A 27,729-nucleotide genomic window follows, 5' to 3' on the forward strand; every position below is an offset into this window, starting at 1 on the left:
TAGGATCCTCATGTGAAATTTTTTTTGTTTTTGTTTTTGTTAATGCAGGCAGAATAGTAAGCTTTGGAAGTGGTTAGGCAGCATATTTTGGATTTAGATGTTCATGACTTGTTGGCAGAGATTAATCCTCAAAGAACATCGCCCTCCTCCCCAAGCCACTATATATAACAAAACTTACATACTTGACCTAGCAAGTTTTCTAGTTGTGGTTTTTGTCTATTAAAAATGAATGAGTCAAATCCCATATGGCTGACTGGCAACACAGAATAAACGGTGAATGGAAAATGTCAGATTGTAGGGGGCTGTCAATTTTGTTGTTAAAGAGTCGAGTTAAATTATAAATGGGTGGGAGCTTGTCTTTCCTGTATTGAATGCTATAGTGTGTTTTTTATATAGTATTATTGTTGCAAAAGGCATTGGATATTGTACTGGATTGTGTTTGCTTACATCATAATTTGTATGATGGACTATTATATGACTATATAATTATATTATATCTGAAGAAGTGTGCATGCACACGAAAGCTCATACCAATAACAAACTTAGTTGGTCTCTAAGGTGCTACTGGAAGGAATTATTTTATTTTGTTTCGACTATGGCAGACCAACACGGCTACCTACCTGTAACTATTATATGACTGGTAGCCTTTGGCTAACCAAAGAGTAACCAACCTGGTATCTTCCAGACATTTGGGACAACAACTCCCATCAGCCCCAGACAACATGCCCTAGGGTCAAGGATGAGAGAGTTGTAGCCTATAATAATAATAATAATCATTATTATTATTTATATGCCACCCATGACAGGGTTTTCCCAGCCACAAAATATTAAAAACACACAATAAAACCCCAACCATTAAGATAAACTAACAGGAAGGATTCGAAACCAGCGGGACCAGAAATTCACGGAAGACTGGAGTAAATTTACAGACTATTTGAAAAGTATTTGTGAAGATCAGACAACGTTTGCAAGAAGTTTTGTGAGGAGTATTATTGGAAGTATTGCAAAAATGGCGAAGGGGAAGGATGATTTGTTAAGAGATGTAAAGGCAATATAAAGTTAAATGCTTAAGAAGTGGTTAAAATGGTGGATCATCAGAGGTGGGTGCTGATGGAAGTCTAAAAAGATTGTATAAGTGATAAGTTTTGTGGTACATTTTATAATTTATATGTTAAAACCAATTAATTTTTTTTAAAAAAAAATCCCAACCATTAAAAGCTTTCCTGAACAGTGCTGCCTTCAGATGTCTTCTAAAACTCAGATAGTTTATTTCCTTGACATCTGATGGAAGGGCGTTCCACACGGCGGGTGCCACTACCAAGAAGGCCCTCTGCTTGGTTCCCTGTATCACCATTTTTGGAGGTCACCATATTGACTGTCCCTGGACTAAGCAATGAAGATCTGTAGGGCTGGGCTGTGGGCTGCTGCCTGAGGTGAGCCATGAGTTGGGAGCCAGAAGCTGCATGTCCATCCAAGAGTCAGGGTTAAAAAAAAAAGCCAGATTTCAGGACCAAATGATAACCAAGATTACAGGGGCACTCGGAGCTCAGGAAGACCTTGGTGCTCATGCAAGGCTCAACTGAAAAAAAGAAGAAGCCCTCCTCCTTTCCCAAAACGACCCAAAGACCAGCCTGGGTGGGGAGAATCAGTCTGCAGGCATAGGCAAACTTGGCCCTCCAGATGTTTTGGGACTACAACTCCCATGGTCCTTAGCTAACAGGACCAGTGGTCAGGGATGATGGGAATTGTAGTCCCAAAACATATGTAGAGCCAAGTTTGCCTGTGCCTGGTCCAGGGTCTGAAGGTACTTTACTGTTGTAGTTCAGCAGTTTACCACACTGCGCAGCTGCACACAGATGTAGTAGCTTTTGACAATGGCGATGCTTCTGGAATTTCTCTGAGCATGACACATACATGCACAAACTGCATCTAGTGCATCCTTAACTCCCACCGTCTGCTCAGGATAATATGAATGTCCAGCTCCAAGAGGCACAGAGTGATGAGTGCATCCAATATCGTTGCTTGGGATTCCTTAATTTTTTTTAAAAGGCACACATCAACCCCTCTGAAGTCACACCAGTGGCCCCCAGTTTGGGAATCATTGATCTACCTGAAGCCAGCATCTCACATGCATTCCTTTCCTTTTAGACACTCATCAGTCAACGCTTTCATTTTTTCCCCCTTAAGGGTTACAGGCTCCAGTGAAACAAAATGAATGCAATGCAAAAGGAAAGGAAAGATGCTTGTGGTGCAAAGACCACACGGTGCCGTTGCCAAGTTCCTAAAGGCTGCTGCTGCAGCGTACATAGGCCATATTGAGTTGCACAATGACATTTAAGGCACGCTGGCTGTTGGATCGTCTGGTGCTGTTTCCTGGCTCTGCTAAAGTATCTTAAAATAACACTACAGTATCTAGCCCAGAACCTCACATTAAAATGCCAGCTGGCAGACCTGGAGATATATCCAAAGGAGAAAAAGGAAACGCTCTCGGTGGATTTCATTTCCTATAACTAAACTGTCCTGTTTCCTCTAATCCCAGCCGAACGTAATCATCGATAGCGACCCCCTCGGAAGCATAGATGCTCAAAGCTCACCAGGCCTGTTTCTGCAGACCCACTCTGGCAAAACTGGAATACAGATCATAAAAGGTTACAGAACCTTCTGGAAGTAGGATGGGAGCTTTATAAGTAGGGGGGAACATGTAATAGGAGTACTTTCCATTAATATCAGCGCTATAAAAGCAAAGGCGCTAAGATGCTATGGGGTGAATGTTCTGCTTTGTTTCGCGTTCCTCCTCCTTGTGGGTGTCAGGGCCCAGCCAGGGTTGTGGGCAGGTTGGCCCAAATCCATAGCTGCAGTCTATGCTCTCCTGTTGAGGCCCCAGAGGTCAGTTGCTGGAGATGGGGTCTTGAGCTGGAGCTTGTGGAGTGGCTGGCAGAGGCTACTTCTTTCTTGACCAGTAGGGTAGTCATGTGACCTACTTAATTGTTATGTGCTAAGTTGAATAGGATCCAAAATGCAGCAGTCTGATTGGTCCTAGAACAATGCAGCAGTATGATTGGTCTGCAGGAGCCACCCAATCCAGCTCCAGATGGAAGTGAATCTACAACCTGATTGGCCTACAGGAGAATTCCGGAATTAGCCAATCACGTGGGGCCCATTGTGTAAATAATGTATATAAAGCAGATACTTTGGGGGAACATTCATTTTCCTCCTCCCACTATGAGCTGAATAAAGAGCATGAAATCCACTCTCGACCCCGAGTATATTTCATTAATAGAGGACAGTCTTCTATTTGAAGAGCTGGCAGGGGGCAGCACTCACCTGGAAGGTGTCCTCTGTTTGAAGAGCTGTCCTGGTCCATTCTTGACTTAAGGATCAAGAAACCCTCAGAAGGGAGAGCAAGAGGAGCGGTGAAATAGTTGTCTATTAACAGTTAACAGCCATGGACAGAAGACCGAGCAGAGCATTTGGTCTTCTGCCCTGAGGGCTGAGATGAATTGCATTTCTGTTTAAGCTGTGCTACTCATTTCCACATTTGCATATAATAAGCTCATTTGTATGCAGATATGTGTTCACTTTTGTCCTCTTTGGGTACTGCATTTTCTCTTTTCTGGCATAGAGTAGATTGCCACCATTTTGACCTGAAAATGGCAGGAGGTTATGTTCCTACATCTTATCCCAGGCCTGTGCAGTCTTGAGGTTTTGCACATTCCTGTTTTCTGTCCGCAAAGAAGGCTTTGAGGCTTGATCGTCTGCAGTTCCTGATAGCCTAGGATTAATACAGGGTCAATTACAGAGACTGGGGGTGGATCTACACACGGGGAAAAACGCTATAAAGAAGTCATAAATTAAATTGTTATAACAAAAGGAAAAAATCCTATGTAAAATCTCATAGGAAGGTTTTGTGCTCTACAGCACCATCTGGTGTTCCATGTTTATAATGCACTTAAAACCCTGGTTTTTTATACTAATGTAGCTTAGTCCTGGGAGAACAGCTCCTTGCCCCAAAGGGCATACAGTCTGAAAACAGTAGCAAGGGAGACAACAGAGTAAGAGAAGAATTATGTGATTATTTCAGATAGCACATACTTAAGCTTAGTTACAGTAGGATGTTGAGGGTGGCAAGTTATCTTGTTTGTGGGTTTGCAGTGCATATTGCACACACAGCTCTATCCTTCATTATCTTGTTGCTGCTCCCAGCTTTCACTGCCTGAGGTTGCTACTTCACTTTGCCTAACAGTAGGGCTGGTCTTGCCTTGGACTGCTAGAAACTTGGCAGCAGAGCTTTGTTTTTGGGATCTTTCACAGGAATTGCATAGAAGCTTGAGAACAAACCGGTTCAGTTGATAAGATCTGAATGGGTTCAAAAGGTAGCACGAGGGATACCCACCTCACAAACTAGTTGTTTCCAGAAATTCTGATGGGTGTTCAAATGAATATATTCATGACACAAAGAAAAGCCTATCCTGGTGTTCCACAAATAACTTTGCAAATGCTTGTCTCGTTCACAGTGACGGATTCAAGGAAATCATGCCTTACGACCACTTCCAGCCACTTCCTCGGTATGTATGGCCTCTGTTGAGATTAGCCTTCCATTAATAATATAATAATACAGTGTACCGTACTTTTCCACATATAAGACGAGGGATTTTTACTCAAAAATAATGTTAAAAAATGGGACATGGGTGGCGCTGTGGGTTAAACCACAGAGCCTAGGACTTGCCGATCAGAAGGTCGGCGGTTCGAATCCCCGCGATGGGGTGAGCTCCCATTGCTCGGTCCCTGCTCCTGCCAACCTAGCAGTTCAAAAGCACCTCAAAGTGCAAGTAGATAAATAGGTACCACGCTGGCGGGAAGGTAAACGGTGTTTCCGTGCGCTGCTCTGGTTCACCAGAAGCAGCTTAGTCACGCTGGCCATGTGACCCAGAAGCTGTACGCTGGCTCCCTTGGCCAATAAAGCGAGATGAGCTCCGCAACCCCAGAGTCCGCCACGAGTGGACCTAATGGTCAGGGGTCCCTAATGTTAAAAAACAGGGGTTGTCTTATACATGGGTAGTGCATGGGGGGGGGGACACGGGCGATTGGTTGCAGACGCGAGTAGGAGCTTGTCAGCTGCGATTTTGTGGGTGATTGGTGTCTGCATCAATTGCTGCTTTGGATTGGTTGCCGCTTCGAAAATTGGGTGGGTGATTGGTTGCTGCAGCAAGGGTTGCTTTGGATTGGCTGCCGGTTTGACAATTGGGCGTGTGATTGCCGTCTGCTGTTTTTGAGCGAACAGACGCATGTTGTCATTGGCGACATGAGTGATTGTCAGCATTTCTCAGTTGGGTTAGTGATTTTCGGCATCCCCTCCCCCAAAGAAAGCTCAACAACTCTGGGCAACCCCCCCCCCCCATTTTCTTAAATTTGAGTCCCCCAAAATAGCGGGTGTCATATACATGGGGGCGTCTTATACATGGGAAAATACGGTAATTAGTTTGTATCATTTGTTCAGATGCCTGCCTACCCAAGATGAAGACTAGCAGTAACTGTTTGCCATAGATGGCATGACTGAGCTTGACAGCCCATGACGTTGAGTTCTTGAGATAAGTTCGCACCAAAGCACATGGCACTTAAAGAGCGCGACCTGCCACTAATGCACTTTCCCGCTTCAAGTGCATGGGCTCCATTAGTAAGTTATGTGCAAGATAGCAATTGTTGAGGATAGTGTATCAATCAGCTAAATAAAGCCAAGTCCTAGCAAAGGGATTTAAAAAACCAACACTCCAGACTCAACACTGCAGACGTGTTCAGTGAGACCAAGTCTGGAGAGGGTTGATGGACAGAGGGCGTTCCAAACCACCATCACTCTCAGAGAATTTAAGGTAGTATGATTCTTCATTGCCAAGTACGGTGGTACCTTGGGTTACATACGCTTCAGGTTACAGACTCCACTAACCCAGAAATAGTGCTTCAGGTTAAGAACTTTGCTTCAGGATGAGAACAGAAATCGTGCTCCGGTGGCGCGGCAGCAGCAGCAGGCCCCATTAGCTAAAGTGGTGCTTCCGGTTAAGAACAGTTTCAGGTTAAGAACGGACCTCTGGAATGAATTAAGTACTTAACCCGAGGTACCACTGTAGTCTGTGGACTCCTCTCACTGTTCTCTCTGTTTATGGGTTTTGTAGGGTTCTCCAACACTTGTGATAACATCCATAAAGACTAAATGAACAAACAAATACTTGGTCCCCAAATGTTCCAAAGCTGGAAATAGGCAATATTTGGTTTGATTAGGTTTGGGGAGTTTTGAGAGAATGTCAGAATGCCTTTTTTCACTTTCCAGCCTAAGGCACACTTAATTTTTCTCTTTATTGGGGATGAAGATGTGGCTCTCCAGATGTTGCTGGACTTCCAACTCCCATCAGCAATATGGCAACATGACCAGTAGTTGAGGATAATGGGGGTTGTTATTGGTAACCTCTTGGTTGGACTACTACAGCATGCTCTATGTGGGGCTGCCTTTGGGGTTGGTCTGGAGGCTGCAGCTGGTGCAGAATGTGGCAGCTGAATTGCTTGTAGGGGCAATCTATCACCAGCATATAACATCTTGCTTGTGGGATTTGCACTGGTTGCCAGTCTGCTATTGGGCCAAGTTCAAGATGTTGGTATGAATACACAAGTCTTCATACAGCTCAGGAGCAGGTTAATTGAGAAACCACCTTAACCCTTCTATTCCCAATAGATCCCTGAAGTCTGCAGGAAAATTTATCCTACAAGTTCCAAAGATCTCAGTAGCCCACTCTACAGTACCTCTGAGCAGGGCTTTTAGCATGGTGGCCCCTTTCTCGTGGAATAGCATACCTGTTGTGATGCAATAGGCACCCACTGCCTCTGCTTTCCAGCAACAATTGAAGACAGTTCCTCCCAGCTGAAGAAATGGTTCTTTGCCCTGAGTGTCTATTTTGCATTGTTTTAGTTTTGTTTTAAATGTACCAGCTGGTTTTTCCTGTTTTTATTGTACATTATCTTGAGATGACTGTGTAGGTGATAGATAATGATAGCACAAATAATACCATCAAAGAACATCTATAGGTTGCCCATCTCTGTCCTACATGGTGACTCGTTAAGTTTTATCCTGTATCAAGAGTTCACTACAGCTCCGAGCCTTCTGAGGATCAGGTTTCTAGAGTTGAGTGTAGGTTATACTACTGTGGCTTCTTCCTTCCTCTACTGACACATATCACTCTTCTGATTCAAGTATTGATTCTCCACTATCACCTTCTGTGCTTGGAGCAAGCTTGGTGGAGGGCTACATTCCCCACCCCCCCACAAAGTGCCCACTAAGTTTATCAATTTCAGCATGCATTCAGCACCTTCTCTTAAACAAATAATAATGTTTGCTTCTTTAGGCTTTGGCTGAACAGAAACAGTGGCTTTGTGGTTGCTGTAGCGGCCAACCAGTCTGCACTCTGCACAGCCAGCTGGGGTGGTGGACAGGAAGTAGCTTTTGGGCTGTTGCAACGGGTAGCCAATCAATACTCTGCACAGTCAGAATCAAAGGAACCGGTCGCTCCTGGACTCAGTTTCACTTTGAAAGTTCTGCCCCTGAAGGAGTGGCTTGAGATTTGCGGGAGATTCACTCCTCTGCCCTTAACATTCTGACTTGAGCTTTTTCCTCCAACCCTTGCGATGCAGAGAATAGGAAGTTTCCCCCCGACACATGGGTTTCCTTGCATGGGCTCTGTGGCACCTGCTGTGTTTGCACACAGCAGAAGTTAAGACAAAGTGCTTAACCCGAGCTTGGCAGGGAAGTAGTAGAGCACATGCGCTGCATGCAGACAGTCTCAGGTTATTCCCCAACATCTTGGCTGGGAGGTGCATGTACACACACCCCAAAACCCTGGAGAGTCGCTGCCAATCAACATAGACACCTGTGAGCTAAATGGACCACTGCCCTGACTTGGTTAAAGGTAGCTTCCTGTGACTTCGCTCGCTGTTTCTTGAGCACCAGTCATCTATAAACAGTAAGGCCATATGCAAGCTTCCTTTATGACCGTCTAGTGCTCTGTGTTGCCTTCGTTAGTCAAATGAGAAGCCTGGGGCAGAGAGCAGTGGGAGTCCAATGAGCTGAGCTGTGGCTCAAGTTGTAAATGCACTCCCGGACTGTTTTAACAGATGGAGCAATCTTTTGAAAGAAGGAGGTGGGAAATCACCAGGATAAATGTTCCCCCACCTCTGTACACACACACACACACACACACACAACCCCTACCTTTGAAGGCTTTTGGAATGGCTCCCGCATAGTTCAGGCTTGCAGGAGTGTTGAGGGATCCCTTGACAGACGCAGACTCTGGAAAGTATCTATCAAACTGCCTGGCCCACTAGGCCCCTTGTCCCACCTGGAACTGACTCCTAGGACTATGGGACGAGGGAGTGTATTTTAAATTGCTGAGATAAAGAAAAACAGCTGTAAAAATGTACGCCATAAACACTTCCTGCAGCTAGCATCACATAAGGCGCTTTTGCATTGTGGCATATACAAATCCGTGGACCGCTAATCTCACTCGACAGTTAAATGTACTTTACATCCCGATGATGATTATTTTAAAAACAAGTAACTTTTAGCACTTTATGCAGTGCTTTAAAGTGTTCAGTGTGCACCTTGTGCACCACCCCAGACAACAGCAATGTGTGCAAACGGCTGTCAAAAAGCATTTTCCATCAGTTCTCTAAATGAGTAAGCTAGAAAGTGAAACTCTGCAAAATAGGTCTGCATTATTGTTCCCACATGGCAGGTGGAGCAGGAAGGGGAGGCGCTGGAGCTGAAAGAAAGGGGTCTGGCTAAGGGGGACTTTTCCAAGTCTGAGAACCACATTCCCTTGTGGGCAACCTTTTTGGGGGAGGGGAGGGTCTCATGCCAGTGGTTAGAGGGACCATAGCAAGAGAGATTGGGGCAACTGCATGGAATCCACAGATTTCTCAACACATTAGCACAGGGAAGGGCAACCTGTGGCCTACCAGACATTGTTGGATGCCAGCTCCCATCAGGCCCTGCCGGCATGGCCAGTGGCCAGGAATGATGGGAGTTCATTCCAAACAACACCTGGAGGGAGTCATGTTCCCCATCCCTGCATTAAGACAAGGTGATTGCTCATGTTGTCACAACATTGTGGTGGGTGGTTGTTTAGATTTATGCAGTGATATGTTTTCAGTGTATGCTTTGAAATGTAATTATTAGCAACATGACAGGACATACTCAGGGCTGCTGTCAGCACTCAGTACCCTTGGGGCAGCTCCTGGGACCAGACTGCTTAGTAGGACCCACAAATCCTGGTGTTTGCCTTAGCGTCACTGTGCCACCTGCTTAGGCCTTGCCACTTGTGTTATGTACTGAAGTTCTCACCCTGGGCCAGCAGGGGGATACTGTAGATAGTTATGCAAATAAGGGATCGAAAGTGACGTTCAGTGATTGGATAGTTTTAGAAAATTGTTACAGTTACGTTGTACTGGAGCTCTATATAAGCAGGCTGGCTGAACCCTTCAGTTCAGTTCTCTCCTGGCTGTGAATAAACGAGTTGTTTGAAGAATCGCTGTGTCGTCTGATATGTTCACCCACAACTTAACTACTTGTGAGCTTGTGTGGTGGCTGGGCCTGGGAATCCACCTGCCATTTTGTCTGAGTGTCAGGCCTATGTCCCTATAACGCCCTGCCCATTGCTCTCAGACACAGCTGGGGTTATTTGTATTCTTGGCCTGGGCTTCTAACAGCAGTCCTGGACCAGCACCTTGGTCCTTGTCCAAGGTCCTGAACTCTCCTTGCTTTGCCTCCTGCCCTGTTCTAGAGCTTGGGCCTGCTGACCTCCCTCTGGTTTGATGATCATCTTCTCCTGGTGGTCGACGTGGCTGTGGATCAGGACTGAGCCAGCCCTTTACATGCTTAGATTTGTGAAAATGTGCACACAGGAACGTTCTGTTTGCAACCAGGAATTGCTGCGGTGCAGAACTGCACATAGTAGACCTGTTGAAATTAACGGACCCAAGCTAGTTGAGTCCATTAATTTCAATGGGTAGACTCTGCTTAGGACTAACTTTGGCCGCAACCTGCCGTATTTATTTTATTTTACTTATTAAAATCGTTTGTAAGCTTCCCTTCATCGATACAGATACCAGGGCAGGGTACAAAGCATTAAAACAGCCATGACCGCAAACAACAATAAACCATAAAACAGCTCATCACACTAAAATGGCAGCTTAAAAATCAACAGAGCAGGTTAGCCAGTCAGTCAAATAAAATCCTTGCCAAATATGGCTTAACCTGGCACCAAATGGATAATGCCCATGCCAGTGACATAGAAATGTGTCTTTGAAGAACGATGGGGTTTCTGCCCCAAATGACAGCCCTGTGTTAACATCTCCACTTCTCCCTCCATGATGTGCAAGGTTAAGGTAAAGGTACCCCTAACCATTAGGTCCAGTCGCGGACAACTCGGGAGTTGCGGTGCTCATCTCGCTTTATTGGCTGAGGGAGCTAGCGTTTGTCCACAGAAAGCTTCCAGGTCATGTGGCCAGCATGACTAAGCAGCTTCTGGTGAACCAGAGCAGCACACAGAAACGTCGTTTACCTTCCCACCGGAGCAGTACCTATTTATCTACTTGCACTTGACGTGCTTTCGAACTGCTAGGTTGGCAGGAACCAGGACCGAGCAACGGGAGCTCACCCTGTTGCTGGGATTCGAAGCACCAACCTTCTGATCGGCAAGCCCTAGGCTCTGTGGTTTAGACCACAGCGCCACCCTGATGTGCAAGGTAGCTTACCCTATTTCCTGATTTCATTACTCTGTGCCTTTTCTTGCTTGCTTTAAAAATCAAAAGGCCACCTTTCTGCTAAAGCTCCCTCCACAGTCAGTGGGAGAGTCCAACAGAACAATTTATAATTAACAAACCAGCATCGCATACCAATTAAAGGTGTACACCAGCAATAAGAAACCAGAGCAAAGCATGGAAAAATGCAGAATAAAATCCCAGGAGAATAAAAACATCCCAGGGTGACAGCCAATGTTAGTCCTACTCTCAGCAGACCCAGTGAAATTAATGAGTATGACTAACTTTATGTCCATTAACTTCAGTGGGTCTACTCTGCATATTGGATACAACCCCCAGTGTCCTTGTGGACCACACTGCACAGCTCAGACACTGTTGCTGACCAGAGGTAGACTTCCCTACTTCTTCCCCATTTTGCTGGCTTCCTGCCACTGATGGAGCCAGGGCAAGTCACAGCGTAATGGGGTTAGGTCCAAGGTAACTCGTAGGTCACACTTCAGTGGGGGGGACACTCACAATGGGGCTGGGTTTTTTTCAGCAGCAACCCCCTGGGATTTTTCAAATCATGCGCTTCTGTTCCACAGCTCCCTGTTGAACACCCCCTGCAGAATTTTGCTCCTGTGCAATACGTTGAATGGCCTTTTTGCTACTACGCTGTGCTAGCTCTCGCAGTAGATTAGCTCTGGAACTAGACATCCTTTAGTGTGTTATATATTACGTCAATCGTTCCTTTGGGTTAAGCGGCATGAAAGGAGAGCAGCAGATGAGCACATTTATCAGGGGCGATGGTGAAATCATTAGCTATCTGCTTCATGCTGCCTGGTTTTGATCATGTAAGTTTGGTTTAAATGTCAGCGCTCGGCGTACAATAAGTTTCACGTTCGGTTTGTGTAGAAGGTGATTAATTTGCTCTGAGCGGGGAGTTGCGTGAATTATTTCAGGCAGGGAGCATTCTTGAGTCACCTCCTGCATCTTGGGGAGCAGTTATATAAATTTACCTTTTGGATTTATAGGTTTCTGCTCCATCTGCTCTGTGTTTGACTTCTTTACAGGGGCTCCGCTGCTTCCAGCAAACGACTTTGAGTGGGATACTCTTGCTGCTTCCAACCCATGCAGCGGGTGCAACAGGCTTGCATTTCTTTTCCTGAGCCATTACTGACCGTAATATCCAAATACGTGTTTTTTTTGGGAAAAATATACATATAAAAACAGTGATTTCGAACATTAAAATACAGAGTTCTTTCGAACTCTTAGACCTCCTTCCTTCCCTCCATGGGTTCCATCTTTAAGATTAAATTTACTGCATCTTTTACCCTGATCTAGCTATTATATAACCGTAATTACCATTAAAACAATTCCACATTACGAGTGTCTTTACATCCCTGCCGAAGATTTTAACTGTTTACAGTGGTCTTTTAAGTAAATTACAAATTTACTCCAGTCTTTAGAAAATACTTGATCTTCCTGGTTTCGGATTTTCCCCGTCAGTTTTGCCATTTCTGCATATTCCATCAATTTCATCTGTCATTCTTCTTTTGTTCCTTCCACCCTGGGCTAGCAGCATTCTCACTTCCTGTCCAAATGTGTTTTAGAACAGAACGTTAAGCATGGACTTCTTGCTTTGAGTTGCTAGCAGGAAAATATAATGTTGATCCAAAAGGAACTGTACTATACATTGCCACCCCCCACACCGGTGAATCTCCAAGATGGGGGGAAAGCATATATTTTGTGATGTTAGCAGAGTGGTGCAGATCTCGAAGCCACCCCTAAAGTTCTTCATTGGAAGCAAAGATAGGCACAGTTTTGCAAGTCATCCAGACTTGGGTTGATTTAGACTCCTGGCCAAAATGTTCTGGACTCCTAGTCCTAGATTCCAAGTCTTAGTGGACCTTCTCCAGTATCTTCCGCAGTACGTTCAACGATTACAATACGCTAGGCAGATCTTCTCTGAGATCATTAAGCAGAGTTATCGCAATTGAAGGGCTCTGGAGATGGTGTTGTGTGAGGAAAGATTTTATCTTCCATGCAAAAAGTAGTCTAGGAAGCGTCCATTAGGATTTGACACGCTTTTGAAAATATGAGAATTGGTACATCAGCTTTAGATAAAACGACATTAGAGAATTAGGATTCAGCAGTGGGTCTGATTAGGTAAAGGTAAAGGGACCCCTGACCATTAGGTCCAGTCGTGACTGACTCTGGAGTTGTGGCGCTCATCTCGCTTTATTGGCCGAGGGAGCCGGCGTACAGCTTCCGGGTCATGTGGCCAGCATGACTAAGCTGCTGCTGGTGAACCAGAGCAGCACACGGAAATGCCGTTTACCTTCCCGCCAGAGCGGTACCTATTTATCTACTTGCACTTTGACGTGCTTTTGAACTGCTAGGTTGGCAGGAGCAGGGACCGAGCAACGGGAGCTCACCCCGTCACGGGGATTCGAACCGCCGACCTTCTGATCGGCAAGTCCTAGGCTCTGTGGTTTAACCCACAGCGCCACCCGTGTCCCTGTGGGTCTGATTACTGACAGTATTAAGTGTTGGTTTTCAAAGAAGAAAGATGGATCTACTGCTTTCAGAAGAGCTTGCATCTAGAAACCATATAGAAGGCGGACTCATGCAAATTTTTGTGTTCCCTCCCTACACCAACCCCAGCTGGGAGCACAACCCCTGGACGGCATGTTCAGTTTCCTGTGGAGGTGGAATCCAGAGGAGGAGTTTCGTGTGTGTGGAGGAGACCATGCATGGAGAGATATTACAAGTAGAGGAGTGGAAATGCATGTATGCTCCCAAACCCAGGGTCATGCAAGCTTGCAACCTGTACGATTGCCCTAAATGGATCGCTTTGGAATGGTCACAGGTAAGCTCACAAAGAATTTAACCCTTCATTTTTAAAAAACAAAAAACTCCCTCCCCCAGATATACGAAAACACTGTGTTGTTGTTTAGTCATTTAGTTGTGTCCAACTCTTCGTGACCCCGTGGACCAGAGCACGCCAGGCACTCCTGTCTTCCACTGCCTCCTGCAGTTTGGTCAAATTCATGCTGGTAGCTTCGAGAACACTGTCCAACTATCTCGTCCTCTGTCGTCCCCTTCTCCTTGGGCCCTCCATCTTTCCCAACATCAGGGTCTTTTCTAGGGAGTCTTCTCTTCTCATGAGGTGGCCAAAGTATTGGAGCTTCAGCTTCAGGATCTGTCCTTCCAGTGAGCACTCAGGGCTGATTTCCTTAAGAATGGAGAGGTTTGATCTTCTTGCAGTCCATGGGACTCTCAAGAAAACACTGTAGGGGGAAATAACTGGTGTCCTTGCACTGATGGAACACGTTGTTTAGAACTGCATTGCACACAAACCACAGTTTCTTGGGGTGGCAACATTACTTTCCCCCTAGGGCTCTTGCTGTTGCAGCAGCAGTGCCAACTGCGTCTCTGCCCTGGATGAACCACATCATCCACAATACCCCATACCTAGTGTCATTCATCATTGGGTGGGTGGATAGGTGTGGAATCCCAGCTGCCATCAAATCTGGCTGAGAATATTCAGCAAAATGGCTTTTCCCCTGCCAGAAGGGACAGAAAAAATATATAAGGGGGAGGGAAGCATCTTCTCAATCTAGATTGGCCTCTGTGAGGCAAGGAGGAGCCCAGACCAGTCCCAGATGGTAAAGCAGAGCAGATGGGAGCTGGTGATGATGATAGTTCACTTGGGCTATGAGCTAAGGGAACACTTGTTTATTTTTTGAGGCTGTTTTGGACCTGGTCCATGGCCATATTAGGGAATGAAAAGGAAAATATTGAAGATGGACCAACAATGGTAGCTTTTTTTCTTTATTAAACTGTAAGTTATCTCACACTTACGTATGTATCCCGAAATGGCATTAGCAAGGCCAAGTTATATGATTTATTGGATCCTCCTCGTTGCTGCTGTTTCAGAGAATAATAAGGACTGATTTGGGTTAATTTGTTTCATATGCCTGTTTTCATCCATACTCTGCCTTTGTTATACGCTGCAGTGATTTGCAAGCCGCTCGGAGAATGGAGTTTTAGACTTCAAGGCAGTATATAGATTTTAAAGTTAATAATAATAATAAAAAAATAAACTATGTCTGCACATGTACTTCCGTTTAATGTATTAATCAGATAAAGGCAGATGATAATAATTTGGGGTGTTAGTTTTGTTAGTTACTGTGTTGTGCATTGTGTTTTTGTAATCCTCAGATGAAGGGTGGTGGAGATATTTAATACATAATAAATAACACAATAATAATTTGACTGAACATCCTTGAATCGGTTGACAGCTCTGGGGTTTTGCTTTTGTGTTGGTCTGTAGTGCACTGTGACGTGTGGGCAAGGCTTACGGTACCGAGTGGTGCTGTGCATTGATCACCGTGGGCAACACACGGGCGGCTGCAATCCTCAGCTCAAGCTGCATATAAAAGAAGAATGTATCGTGCCGGTCCCCTGTTACAAGCCCAAAGGTAACTCTGATATACCTGCCTAAAGACACAGAGGGTTGTATCCAATGTAGTGATAGAATCACTTCAGGGTATGCTTGCTTCTGTGGCGAAATGTTGTGCGCCACCGTTGCACAAGAGAATGCACCAGCCGGTTGGTGGTGATTTTCTTGCACAACAGATTGTGCAACCTGTTATGCGATGTGTTTCGGCTAGCACAACTGTCGCATTGGATTCCTCTGTTTTGCTACTCTGAAACTCACTCAACACAAGCCCTTTCGCTAGCAGACAGATAACGTTGAATACAGCCGATGGAAGGAGAACAGTTTTGGTAAAATAACTTCTTTTGCTGGTGGAAGGGCACCTTACATCAGAGGAAATGAACCTTTGGATCCAACCCATGGACAAGTGAAGAGCCACATAAGTACTTGGATATGTAATTTTGGGTATAATATATTTCCTGCTTCTTAATCATTTCCTTCCTCCCTCCCTCCCTCCCTCTCTCTCCCTCTCTCTCATTGTTTCATTTTAATGTGTTTTTATTGTGTATTTACATCCATGTAAACTGCCTTGCAACTTTCTTGTGTGTGGAGCGATTCAGAAATGGAGTAAATCTAACCTGATGACTCACACACTCCTCATTTCCTGCTCATCTGCACACACTATTCGCACGCCACACTTATCATGCACTGGCTTCAGAAACTCAGAGGCCTAATCTAGACAAGCCAAGGGATTCGTAGCTGTCACTAGGCTGCACCTCCTTACTGCGTCTCTCAGTAACACCTAGCGAAAAGAAGACATGCAGCTGCAACATGTACACCCTCAGCCTCCCTTCTGCTGGTGGCGTAGTTTGTTGCCAGCCTCTTCTGGAGGTGCGGAACTGCAGACCATAGAAACTGCATGCCACACATCTTCATTCCTAGATGTTACACAAGGAAGTTGCAGGGAGGAGATGCAGGTCACTTCCCCACCAACAGCACAGAGTCCTGGTATGCTTATTTCTGGCGTTGGGATGTTAATTAAAACCTCAGCATCTCAGCCAAGGATAAAGGGGCTCTCATTTCAATACACCTAAACCATAGCTCTCATTGGAAATAGTGTTCAATATTTCAAAGACTGCACCCTGCATTTTTTGTTTGTTTCTGGTGCAGATTTTGTCTGATTTGGAGGTTACCTTGTGAAAGCACGTTTTTCTTCTGTAAATCGACTTGCTTTGTGCTTTTACTTGATACCATGCAGCCTAGGTTGTCTCCCTGTGACCAGATTATATTAATTTGGCTTTGACTGTGCAAGTGTGTGTGTGTGTGTGTGTGTAGATGGGGAGAGAATTATTAGCTGAAGTAAAATGTTCCTAGCAACCTCTTCCAGAAGCTGGAGGACAGACTCGAGAGTTGGCAAAGTTATGAGGCTGTAGTAATCAGCGCTAAGTAGGGTGTGTGCCTGTTATTTTTTTTCTTCACTTATGATGTAATTTAAAACAGTGGGGTGAACAAATCTGTAGTGTAACAAAACAGGGAGAAATAATTTCAGTGTTTTGCTTAGCAGTTAATGGATTTTTCAACAGTGGTCCATTTCACACATAAGACTAAGCCAAACAATTGCTTAGCACAAGTGAGAAAACATGTAGGTTCCCAAAGCAAAAATTACAGCCCCTGCACTCCTCCCCTGGAATAAACATTGGTTATAGCTGCAGTGAGACAAACCGTGAGCCTGGGTTTGGATGTAAGGGTAAGCAAAACCATGGCTAAGCCCCTGGGCAGTGTGGCAGCAGCAGGAGTAGAGAAGGAATTTGGTGGCTGTGCTCTGGGAACTCACACAGTTGCTTGTTTGTGCTAACCCATGGTTTGGCTTAGTGTTGGGTTCAAACCGAATCAATACTTAAATAAGATCAAAGAAGTCAAGGCGCTTCTCCTCATTGTGTAGAATTTAGAAAACACTTTAGAAATCCCTGTAGGTATCAACCACTGAGCCTATTGGGCTTGCTGATCGGAAGGTTGGCAGTTTGAATCCCCATGACAGGGTGAGCTCCCATTGCTCTGTCCCAGCTCCTGCCAATCTAACAGTTCAAAAGCATGCCAGTGGAAGTAGATAAATAGGTACCACTACGGCGGGAAGGTAACCTGCATTTCCATGCACTCTGGCTTCCATCACGGTGTTCCATTGTGCTAGAAGCGGTTTAGTCATGCTAGCCACATGACCCAGAAAGCTGTCTGTTACTCCTTTTTGTTTCTTAGTATTTTACTGATTTGTTCAGAAGTGCAAACATAAGAAAAAGAAAGAAAATGAAGGCTCAACGATATAAACCATAGAACAATGTTTTTCTCTGGTGTTTTTCTCCCCCTTGCTGAACCCTACCTACTCTCTCTTGTAACACAACTAATGGTGTTTTCCTTTTTTGTCCTGAAGAGGGCTCTGATTCCTGAGAGCACAGTCCCAGGTTGTTCAAAACAACGAGGTTCCTGGTTCAAACCCAGGAGTTGCTGAAATGAGATAAATAAATAGCCCATGCTTTGTGCATTTTCCTCTTCCAGAGAAACACCCCGTTGAAGCAAGACTCCCCTGGTTCAAGCAAGCACACGAAATGGAGGAGACCAGAGCAGTCTCCGAAGAACCAACGTAAGTCTGCCATTCCTCTCTCTTTCCTTCTGTCTCACTCGCTCTCTTTCTCTTTAAGGCAGAGAAGAGGCCACTGATGCATTTTCCCGACTGTTTGTAAAGACTGGCCTCCTTTGCCAAGTCATCTGGCATTTGGATTTTCCTGGGCTGGGTCTGTCTTTGCAAGTCAGTTCTCAGATTCTTCCAAACAGTTCTCCTTGAGTGACGCAAAAGCAGCTGGAGCCAAGAAAGTATTTAAATTATATGTTTCGGAAGTGCTATCAAGGTTTCCCAGCTATACAAATTCCTGTCCTCCAGAAGGCACTTGCTTGGGAGAGTTGAGTTCCAAAACGGCTCTCCTAATGGCAACCAGAAATTTTTGCAAGCAGTGGGGATGCAGCCAAGAAGAAGGGCATTCGTACCCAACATCTGTGTTCATAGGGCAATCTCTGGTGGTCCAAGTTTTCTCTCTTTGGTTCTTCTCTAAATAGATCGAGGGCATCTCCGTTAGAATTGTAGGAACAAGAAACAGTGTTCAGGTCTTGAGTGAGTTTGCCCAGAGCAGAGGTGTTTTGACCCATTTGGCTGCTCTTGGGGAGGTTGAATGTAACCATGGTTATACCTGCCTTAGGGCTTTTCCAGACTGTTGCTATTTTTGAGTGGGATTCAATCACTTACTTGCAAATTCAGGTCATCTGATAGGGAGGTCTTGCACAACAAACTCACTTCCCAAAACATCACAAGTTGTGAAAGTGATGGGAAAATGTATTAGAAAGCATGGGGCAACAATTGCTTAGATGCGACGTCATCTACCCTTGCCTACAAACAAATTGGAATGAATGTTTGCTGAACAGGTCATCTGGAAGCACTGTTAGTTACTTCTAGACTGGTTTACTCCATTATGCTTGACCTAGAGCTGCCTTTTCAAGAGTCTTCGGAAGTCCCGTTGGTCCAGAATGCTTTTTCCTTTATTTGGATGGAGGATAGTGAGTGTATGTAGAATACCGTACAAATGTCCTTCCAAGGACCACACTTCTGTATTCTCGAACTCTTTCTCTTTTTCTCGTTGACGTGAGCCACTTGGGACAACAGTAATTGCTTGGAAAGAAGGGAAATACATTAAATAAATAAACAACTCATGAGCAAAGAGGCATCTCCATTGTCTTCAATTCAGGGGACTGCACTGGGTGCATCTCCCATTCACACCACCAGATTGGGACCCTTTTGCATCCATGGGATTGTACTTCACCGCGATGAATGGAGAAGATGCCCTTGCAAACATGCACATCGGAGATTTCTGTCTGCAAGAAATCACTGGCTTGGAAAAACTGACTGTATGAGATTTTTAGGCACGCCCTTGTAGCATACTGCATTTCTACCAAATTATGTTGATGTTGATTAGTCATTTAGTTGTGTCCGACTCTTTGTGACCCCATGGACCAGAGCACGCCAGGCACTCCTGTCTTCCACTGCCTCCTGCAGTTTGGTCAAACTCATGTTAGTAGCTTCGAGAACACTATCCAACCATCTCGTCCTCTGCCATCCCCTTCTCCTTGTACCCTCCATCTTTCCCAACATCAGGGTCTTTTCCAGGGAGTCTTCTCTTCTCATGAGGTGGCCAAAGTATTGGAGCCTCAGCTTCAGGATCTGTCCTTCCAGTGAGCACTCAGGGCTGATTTCCTTCAGAATGGATAGGTTTGATCTTCTTGCAGTCCATGGGACTCTCAAGAGTCTCCTCCAGCACCATAATTCAAAAGCATCAATTCTTTGGTGATCAGCCTTCTTTATGGTCCAGCTCTCACTTCCAGACATCACTACAAAATTACATTCTGCATTAAAAATAAAATATGGAACTGCCAGAAAATTCAAATGAGATGAATATTCTTCCTCTGAGCATTTAAGTGAAGTCAGCGTTCTTTCTGCACATTTCAGAGCCCTGTAACCAAGTGCTGTAGGATGGATGAGGCTAGATGGCCCCTTAGTTTTTTCTTCGTTTGTCCTGTTTGATCTTGGCAAGTGTGTGTATATTGGTGGACACCAACCTGACTCAAACCCGAAACTGCCTCCTGAGCTGGTGTTATAGATCCTGCACATTTATACTGCCATGCTGCCTCCTGTTAAGAAACAGACCAGTATGAAGTCACTGAGTTGGAATTCCCTTGAAGATCTCAATAGAAACTGGGAGTGAGTGACCTGCTCACTACAGAAAGGAATTGTCCCTCTTTAGGGCTGAGACAAAATCAGACACACGCCAGTTTGCCACCCCATTTGTGGCAAATGATTTATTGGGGTTTCGAAATGCTTTGAAATGGGCTTGTCATTGGCAGTGATGGCAGTTTCTCTTTTTTGATAGAGTTCTCAGCGACTGGTGACTATCATTGCCTTACTCCCCAAAGCCCCTGGAATTATTAAGGATGTTGGAGAAGTCCAATGACAACAGAAAACGAGGCTTAAATTGCTGCAGTTTGTGTAGTCAGGAGCAGAAATCACTTAAGCAAATATGATCAGCGAATATGTTCAGTCTCTTAAAAAAAAAAAAATCCACAAACGATACCTAATTCATGCTTTTTTAAAAACAGTGTTTCGACATTTCCTTTACATTGGAAGGAAAATGAGTTATGTCGACCGTTACATGCGTAGCTTATGTTAAATAGCATACAACAAGACAAATGATGTAGCATTTCGGCAGAAACCGATCTGCAGCAGCATGAAAACACTGCTAATGGACGGTTAGAATGGACAGAAAGAGCATACTACCTTCTTAGGTCCCTAGGAATTTTGCCTTGTCTCGAGCCCTTATAATAACTGAGATTAAATGCTCCTTCCCCTTTAGAGTGCATTAACCTTTGATTTTTGCAAATTACATGCAGCTCAAAGTCCACTTGCAGGGGCCATGTTGGGGTGCATGGAAGGCAAACAAAAACAGGAGATATGTGTTGGGTTCAAATTAGGCTGCAATTTTATTGATTAAAGACAAAACAAGTTTGGTGTGGGCATTGGGCATGAATTGGCTGATGAATAGATGGTGTTTGCTAAGTTTAGGTGCCCCCTGTGGCGGGGACAGCATCTGGCGAACCCCCGGTTGATCACTGGCAGGGGTCACTGTAGTCCGTGATCTGGGTATCTGGACAGGAAGTTCTGCCCTCTGAGATCCCTTAAGGGGATCCACCTATGGAATGGGATGGGAGAGGCCCCTTCCTCTACTCATTCCCACTGACGGTCCAGCCCAATGCCTCTTCCGTCACAAAGTTGTGACGATTGCTATGAGGTAGGCAAAGAAAACAAAACCACAGACCCAGCCAATCCGTTTGCAAGGAAAATTCCTTGCTGACCTGAAAACAGCGACCAATAAATATCCATAGACAGGGCTGTCACTGTGCCTCTGGACAGCCCTCGAACGATAGCAACATAGGGAGAGCGGGAGGGAATGCCAGCATGAACTTGTGGCTTAAGACCAGGTTTGCAGTTTCCCCTGGTAAATTTCAACCCCTTCTTTAAGAATGACTATATCCTTCAACAAGAGCCACAACGTGAAAATCTTAGTCCCTGGTTCATTGCTTTTTATTTTATTTTAATTGCCCATTGCGCCTTCACACCTTAACTTGAGTTCGGGACAAGTAAGGGAAATGTGAACACAGCTGTGTGTCAAAAACCCGCAAATTGAGATGTACCAAGACAACATCTGGAAGATAAATACTTTTGCCTCTGTGGTCAAGTGTGTGTGTGTGTAGAAAAGAGTGTTGAATTATACATAATGGCGGTTCTAAAGTTTTTTGGTTTTTTTAATGTATATTACAAAAACCGTGTGTGTGTGTGTGTGTGTGTGTGTGTGTGTGTGTGTGTGTGTGTGTTTTAAAAAAGACTGTTTGGAACACTAAGCCAAGAAAAATGGAGGTATAACCTTTCTAGTCCTTTCTGGTGGAATGTGATGATAGTTGATACCCATCATTATTGTAAATGTGTTTCCCTGGAGCCTTCTTTATTTACAGGGGGATTTTCAATAAGCCTTCCAAAAAAAGATTCCACATCCTTTTTCTTTTAATAATCTTAAAAGAAATAAGAGAGCTTTACAACTTTCCCCCCCTTCTTAATCATAACTTTGAGAAACAGGCCAAGCTTAGAAGCTGATAGCTTTGTGAGGAGGTAGGGCTGGGTTGGAGTTATTACATTGGGGCTATTCGGACGCATTCTATGTACACATACACCCCATACAGATTTACTGAAATCATTCTTGGTGGTCTCCTTCACCTTCCAACAGGAGAATTTCACTACACATCAGTTGCCTGTATGTGGTAAAATGGCACTCGTCACGGTCCTCCATGCGCCAGTTGCGGTTTAGTCATGCTGGGCACATGACCCAGAAAGCTGTCTGTGGACAAACACTGGCTCCCTTGGCCTGAAAGCAAGATGAGTGTCACAACCCCATAGTCGCCTTTGACTGGACTTAACCGTCTAGGGGTCCTTTACCTTAAAATGGGAATCTGTATGGGCTCTCTCACACATACACACAAAGAGAAACCAAGTGAGATCAGGAATGGGTCTGAGACTGTCCTGTACCCCACCCACTTCCCTCATTGTGCGGAAAGCATAAGATATGAGTCAGGGAATCCTGTTTGCTTGAACGTGAAATCTCCCAGCTCAATAGCTTACAGCGATGGAACGTGGGGAGGAAGCTAATCAGCTTAAGGCCTTCTCTTAGTCTCTCTTGATGGCCAAGCAACATGAACAGGCCACAGAAAAGTCGCCCTGTGCTTTCTATTCATTACACTGCAGTGCAAGACATTTGATGAGAAATACCACTATCACGTTCTTGCTCCTACTGTTCTTCACAAGCACACCACAGATCACGTGGACCACTGGCAGTCCATGGATGAGTTTGGAAACCCTTATGTTAGAACACCTGGAACCAAGTTGAAATTTCTTGGAATAGGTTTTTCTGAGAAAATATTTGAGAATTTGTTTATTTCCAGTATGTATAGACTGCATTTCACCATAGATGACCACAGAGAGCAGTTTACATAACAATCAGTAAAATAATCTGTGAATCGAAATATTGCTTTGCTTCTTCACTCCCTCCCTCCTTGAAAAAGAGGGCCATTTTGCAGAATGTTCTCCAGATATTCTCTACCGTTTTTGCCTGACAGTGCCCTTGGGTGATGCTAGGTCTGGGGCATTGTGGGGGAAACAAAATGGCCGCCAGACTGTCAATTCTGCCGCTGCTATTGCAGCAGCAAAACGACAAACAAGCAAAATTCTCAGGAAAAAAAGAAAAGAAGTGGTGCCATTGCCACAGCTGACAGGAAACCCTGCCTCCAAGAAACTGTTCTAGAATTTACTCTCCCACCAGGGAATAGTTGGCAGAACTTCATTCCCAGCTTTTCTGCGTGAAAAATAATTGAAGTAGGGGTTTGAGGGGGCCATTTTCACCCAACTTTACATTTCATCCTACAAAATGCAGATACCAACTTCAAAAAATCACATGATTTGATTTAGCCAATGGCAACCCTAGGTTGCTTGTTCCACAGGTTTGCTTGTTGTTGTGTTAAAATAAATAAATAGGACTTGCAGTTGAGGCTCTATGAAATCCCAGACACTAAATATGCAACAGGAAAACCTCAATTACAATATAGACCTGCTGTGTCGAGGAAAAAATGCTTAGAATTCTCTGACTGTAAATGAATTTGTTCTGTGGTTCAGACTTTCAAACAAAAATGCAAAGCTTCAAAGGAATTCATCATACATTATTTTTGGACCCTCTTATGCGTTCCGCCAGCCTTGTATACGGAGTGAATTCTGAACTGCTGGTGTACTGCTGTCAACACATTTTTTCTCTCTTCAGGCTTTGTCAAATATTTGCGTTGGTTAAGGCATTGCGGTGCACTGCTTAATGACAAAAAGCTAAGAGAATATTATTCTTGGTTTAGATAAGCAATGGTTCAGAAATTCTCTTTGTCGTGTACATTTGTCTCCTTTCTCTTCCCTTGGTCTTACCTCCTTTCTGCATCCCAAGTGGTTGATATTGGGCCCTGGTTGCCAGGATTCCCAAGCTCTTTCTTTAACCTACGTCCTTTCTGTGTGGACGTAGGGAAAGGATGCAGGGCTCTGAATAAGCATGGGCATACTTGCATTGCCTGGAAATCTCTAAGTACCACACCCCTGAATCAGTATAATACCTAGCAAGGGTGGTTGTATACAACAGCACCTACGTATATGTAAACATATGCTGCAGTTTGGTAAGAATCCTTGCATGTAGCAGAGGGTTTGGGAACCTTGTCTAGCTGGTGTGATCCTTATCTCCCCAGTCCCGGAGAGCTAAATTTGACAGTTGACTGCCCATCTGGTGTCATAGTGATGTCAGATTACACTGCACTTCGAAGCCCCAATTATTGGGACTTCAAAGCGCAACTCAGGGCTGTTTGTTTGTTTTTTAAAGATATTTATTGAGATTTTCAAAGTTAATACAATAAAGCTATTAAAAAAAAACCAAAAAGAAAAAGGAAAAAATACCAAAAAACAGAAAAAGAAAAAATACATAAAAATTAAAAAACACATAAAGTTCACAATAATTATCTTTCATTGACATATTTCCCCGACCTCCTCATACCTCCCCTTTTTGTATTCCAATTCAAATTATTAGTTCAGCAAATCCTTATCCATAATTCTTAACCTAATTCCACATCTTTTTTCCCTATCCCTCAAAACATTACAGCTGAAAACCTCTTAAATTCTATCCGACATCATTCTAACATTCATTAATTTTACAATATTTCTGTAGATAGTCCTTAAATTTCTTCCAATCTTCTTCCGCCGACTCTTCTCCCTGGTCACGGATTCTGCCAGTCATTTCTGCCAATCCCATGTAGTCGATCATCTTCAACTGCCATTCTTCCAGAGTGGGTAAATCCTGTGTCTTCCAGTACTGGAAGAATGGCAATAAGTATTCTTGCTGCTGTTGTAGCATACATAAAGAAAGTTCTATCCTTCTTTGACACCTTTTGGCCGACTATGCCTAGAAGAAAGGCCTCTGGTTTCTTCAGGAAGGTATATTTAAATACCTTTTTCAGTTCATTATAAATCATTTCCCAGAAAGCCTTAATCCTTGGGCACGTCCACCAAAGGTGAAAGAATGTACCTTCATTTTCCTTATATTTCCAGCATTTATTATCGGGCAAATGATAAATTTTTGCCAGCTTGACTGGGGTCATGTACCACCTGTATATCATTTTCATAATATTCTCTCTTAAGGCATTACATGCCGTAAATTTCATACCTGTGGTCCACAACTGTTCCCAGTCAGCAAACATAATGTTGTGTCCTACATCTTGTGCCCATTTAATCATAGCTGATTTGACCGTCTCATCCTGAGTATTCCATTTCAGCAGCAAGTTATACATTTTTGACAAAATCTTGGTTTTAGGTTCTAGCAATTCTGTTTCCAATTTTGATTTTTCCACCTGGAAGCCGATTTTCTTATCCAAATTATATGCCTCCATTATCTGATAATAATGAAGCCAATCTCGCACTTTGTTCTTTAGTTACTCAAAACTCTGCAATTTCAATCTATGTCCTTCTTGTTCCAAAATTTCCCAATATTTCGGCCATTTGGCCTCCATATTGAGCTTTTTCTGTGCTTTCGCTTCCATTGGTGACAACCACCTTGGGGTTTTATTTTCCAATAAATCCTTATATCTAATCCAAACATTAAACAGCGCTCTCCTAACCATATGGTTTTTGAATGCTTTATGTGCTTTAACCTTGTCGTACCACAAATATGCATGCCACCCAAAGACATTGTTAAAACCTTCTAGATCCAAAATGTCTGTATTCTCAAGAAGCAGCCAGTCTTTCAGCCAGCAAAATGCTGCTGATTCATAATAAAGTTTAAAGTCTGGCAGGGCAAATCCACCCCTTTCCTTTGCATCTGTTAATATCTTAAATTTTATTCTAGGCTTCTTGCCCTGCCAGACAAATCTAGAAATATCTTTCTGCCACTTCTTGAAACAGTCCATCTTGTCCACAATTTGCAATGTTTGAAATAAAAACAACATTCTAGGCAGTACATTCATCTTTATAACTGCAATTCGGCCCAACAAGGAAAGCTTCAAATTTGACCAAATTTCTAAATCTTTTTTCACTTCCGTCCAACATTTTTCATAGTTATCTTTAAACAAGTTCCCATTTTTAGCTGTCATATTAATCCCCAGATATTTCACCTTCTTAACCACAGTCAAACCTGTTTCATTCTGGAACCTCTCTCTTTCAATCAGTGTTAAATTTTTCTCTAACACCTTAGTTTTTGCCTTGTTCAGTTTAAATCCTGCCACCTGACCAAACTCTTGAATTAGTTCCAAAACCCTTTTGGTACTAGATTCTGGCTCCTGTAACGTTAAGACTAAGTCATCTGCAAAAGCTCTCAATTTGTACTGTTTAGCTCCGACCTGTATACCTTTAACCAACCGGTCCCTTCTAATCATGTTCAGCAGGACCTCCAGGACCGAGCAACTCAGGGCTGTTTGAAAGCCCTTTTGCAAACAGCCCTCTCTGCTCTTAGATCCTCTGAAAACCTGAAGCTTAAAGAGCAGTGCACAGCTGTTTGCAAAAGGGCTTTCAAATAGCCCCACACTGGCCTTTGGCTGCAAGTGCCTATTTCTAGCAGGAGAACAGGAACACATAGCCAGACTGAGGATTGATCCCTCCATGTGCCAGCTGGTGAACAGAGGGTTCAGTTGTGCTGACTGCTTGGGGTCTGTTTCACCAGTGCTTTCCCCACCGGAAATGCATTGGCTAAACAGCCACCAGCAGGATTGACCTTTGCTCTTCCAGCCATCGGCTGATGTCACCTAGTGACGTCAGCTGGACGGACAGGGGTTACGCTTTGGAGGAAATGGTCTTGTAGGCCCACATTGAACCCCTGGCAAAGATCAGCCCATAGGCCCAAAGTTCCTCACCCCTGTTCTAGCACCTGCAGCTGTTTGTGGGATTAGCCTTGTAGGATAGGGTTTGTCTGTGCAAACAGGTGCTCAGTACAGGCAGTTTTGTCAGGCATAGTCCTCTGTTTGTGAGCCTAGGATTCTCTCCCCTCCCCCCCCTCCCCATGACTTACTTATTACATATCTATGCCTCCTTTCTGCCATGAAGCTCAAGGATGAAGACAAGATGGTGTCCCATCCAGGCTGTGGACAGAATCTGGGCTGCTTACCTTCAGCAAGGTTGCAGCATCATGTACCATGTCCTACAAACCTTGTGAAAACTTGAGGCAAGGGCCGGCTGTTTGGTGGGTGCCTGTTCTGAGCACCTCACCAGCAACGTGCCTCCACCTCTCTATGGCAGAAAACAAATTGTGCATCAGTGCCTGTGGGTGGAATCCATCAAACCCTGTCACTGCACAACTTCCATCCATTCACAGAACACTCGTGCAATGTGAATGTCATTGAAAGGAATGATGGATGGAGTCCTCTTGTAAATAACGTTCACATTTATCTAAACCTGTGGCAATCTACATATTTGGGATGTCTTCCCAGCCATTGCGAGATAACCGCAATGTGTGTTTGTGTGCATTAACTGTGTTTAGCTGGGATAATTCTCTCCTCTTTCGATATATAATCAGAATTTTGTCAAAGACTTTTGAGACCTTCACATTGATGGAAGAAACAGTAGGTACTCAATTACTTTTAAAATCTCAACAAGCAAGGTACATAGGTTCCCTTCTCAGCTTTGCAAATGTGCCTGCAACAATTACTTTTGATCTTACATATATGTTTACATGCAAGGAATTCAAGGGATGTCTTAATGAACTTTCAAATCAGGAATCTTAATGGCAAATCTAGACATTAAAGGGAGGCACAAAATGCCCAATTCCATGTTTGCCTTGTAACACCAATGTATGTGACCT

General features: G+C 44.1%; 1 protein-coding gene across 2 annotated transcripts in view; it reads left to right on the forward strand.

The window, feature by feature from the left end:
• The window catches only part of ADAMTSL3 (ADAMTS like 3), a 274,771-nt gene that overhangs the window by 182,024 nt on the left and 65,018 nt on the right, over nucleotides 1–27,729 (forward strand). For both annotated transcript variants that reach the window (XR_008327567.1, XM_053365546.1), the window contains exons 11-14: nucleotides 4,515–4,565; nucleotides 13,447–13,651; nucleotides 15,119–15,266; nucleotides 17,774–17,858. Coding sequence is in view for 1 of the 2 variants with exons in the window: in XM_053365546.1 (XP_053221521.1) it covers nucleotides 4,515–4,565; nucleotides 13,447–13,651; nucleotides 15,119–15,266; nucleotides 17,774–17,858 (489 nt within the window). In the remaining variant the exon portion in view is untranslated. The remainder of the gene's footprint in view (nucleotides 1–4,514; nucleotides 4,566–13,446; nucleotides 13,652–15,118; nucleotides 15,267–17,773; nucleotides 17,859–27,729) is intronic.

Source organism: Podarcis raffonei, chromosome 14 (assembly GCF_027172205.1).
Source record: "Podarcis raffonei isolate rPodRaf1 chromosome 14, rPodRaf1.pri, whole genome shotgun sequence".
NCBI lineage: Eukaryota > Metazoa > Chordata > Lepidosauria > Squamata > Lacertidae > Podarcis > Podarcis raffonei.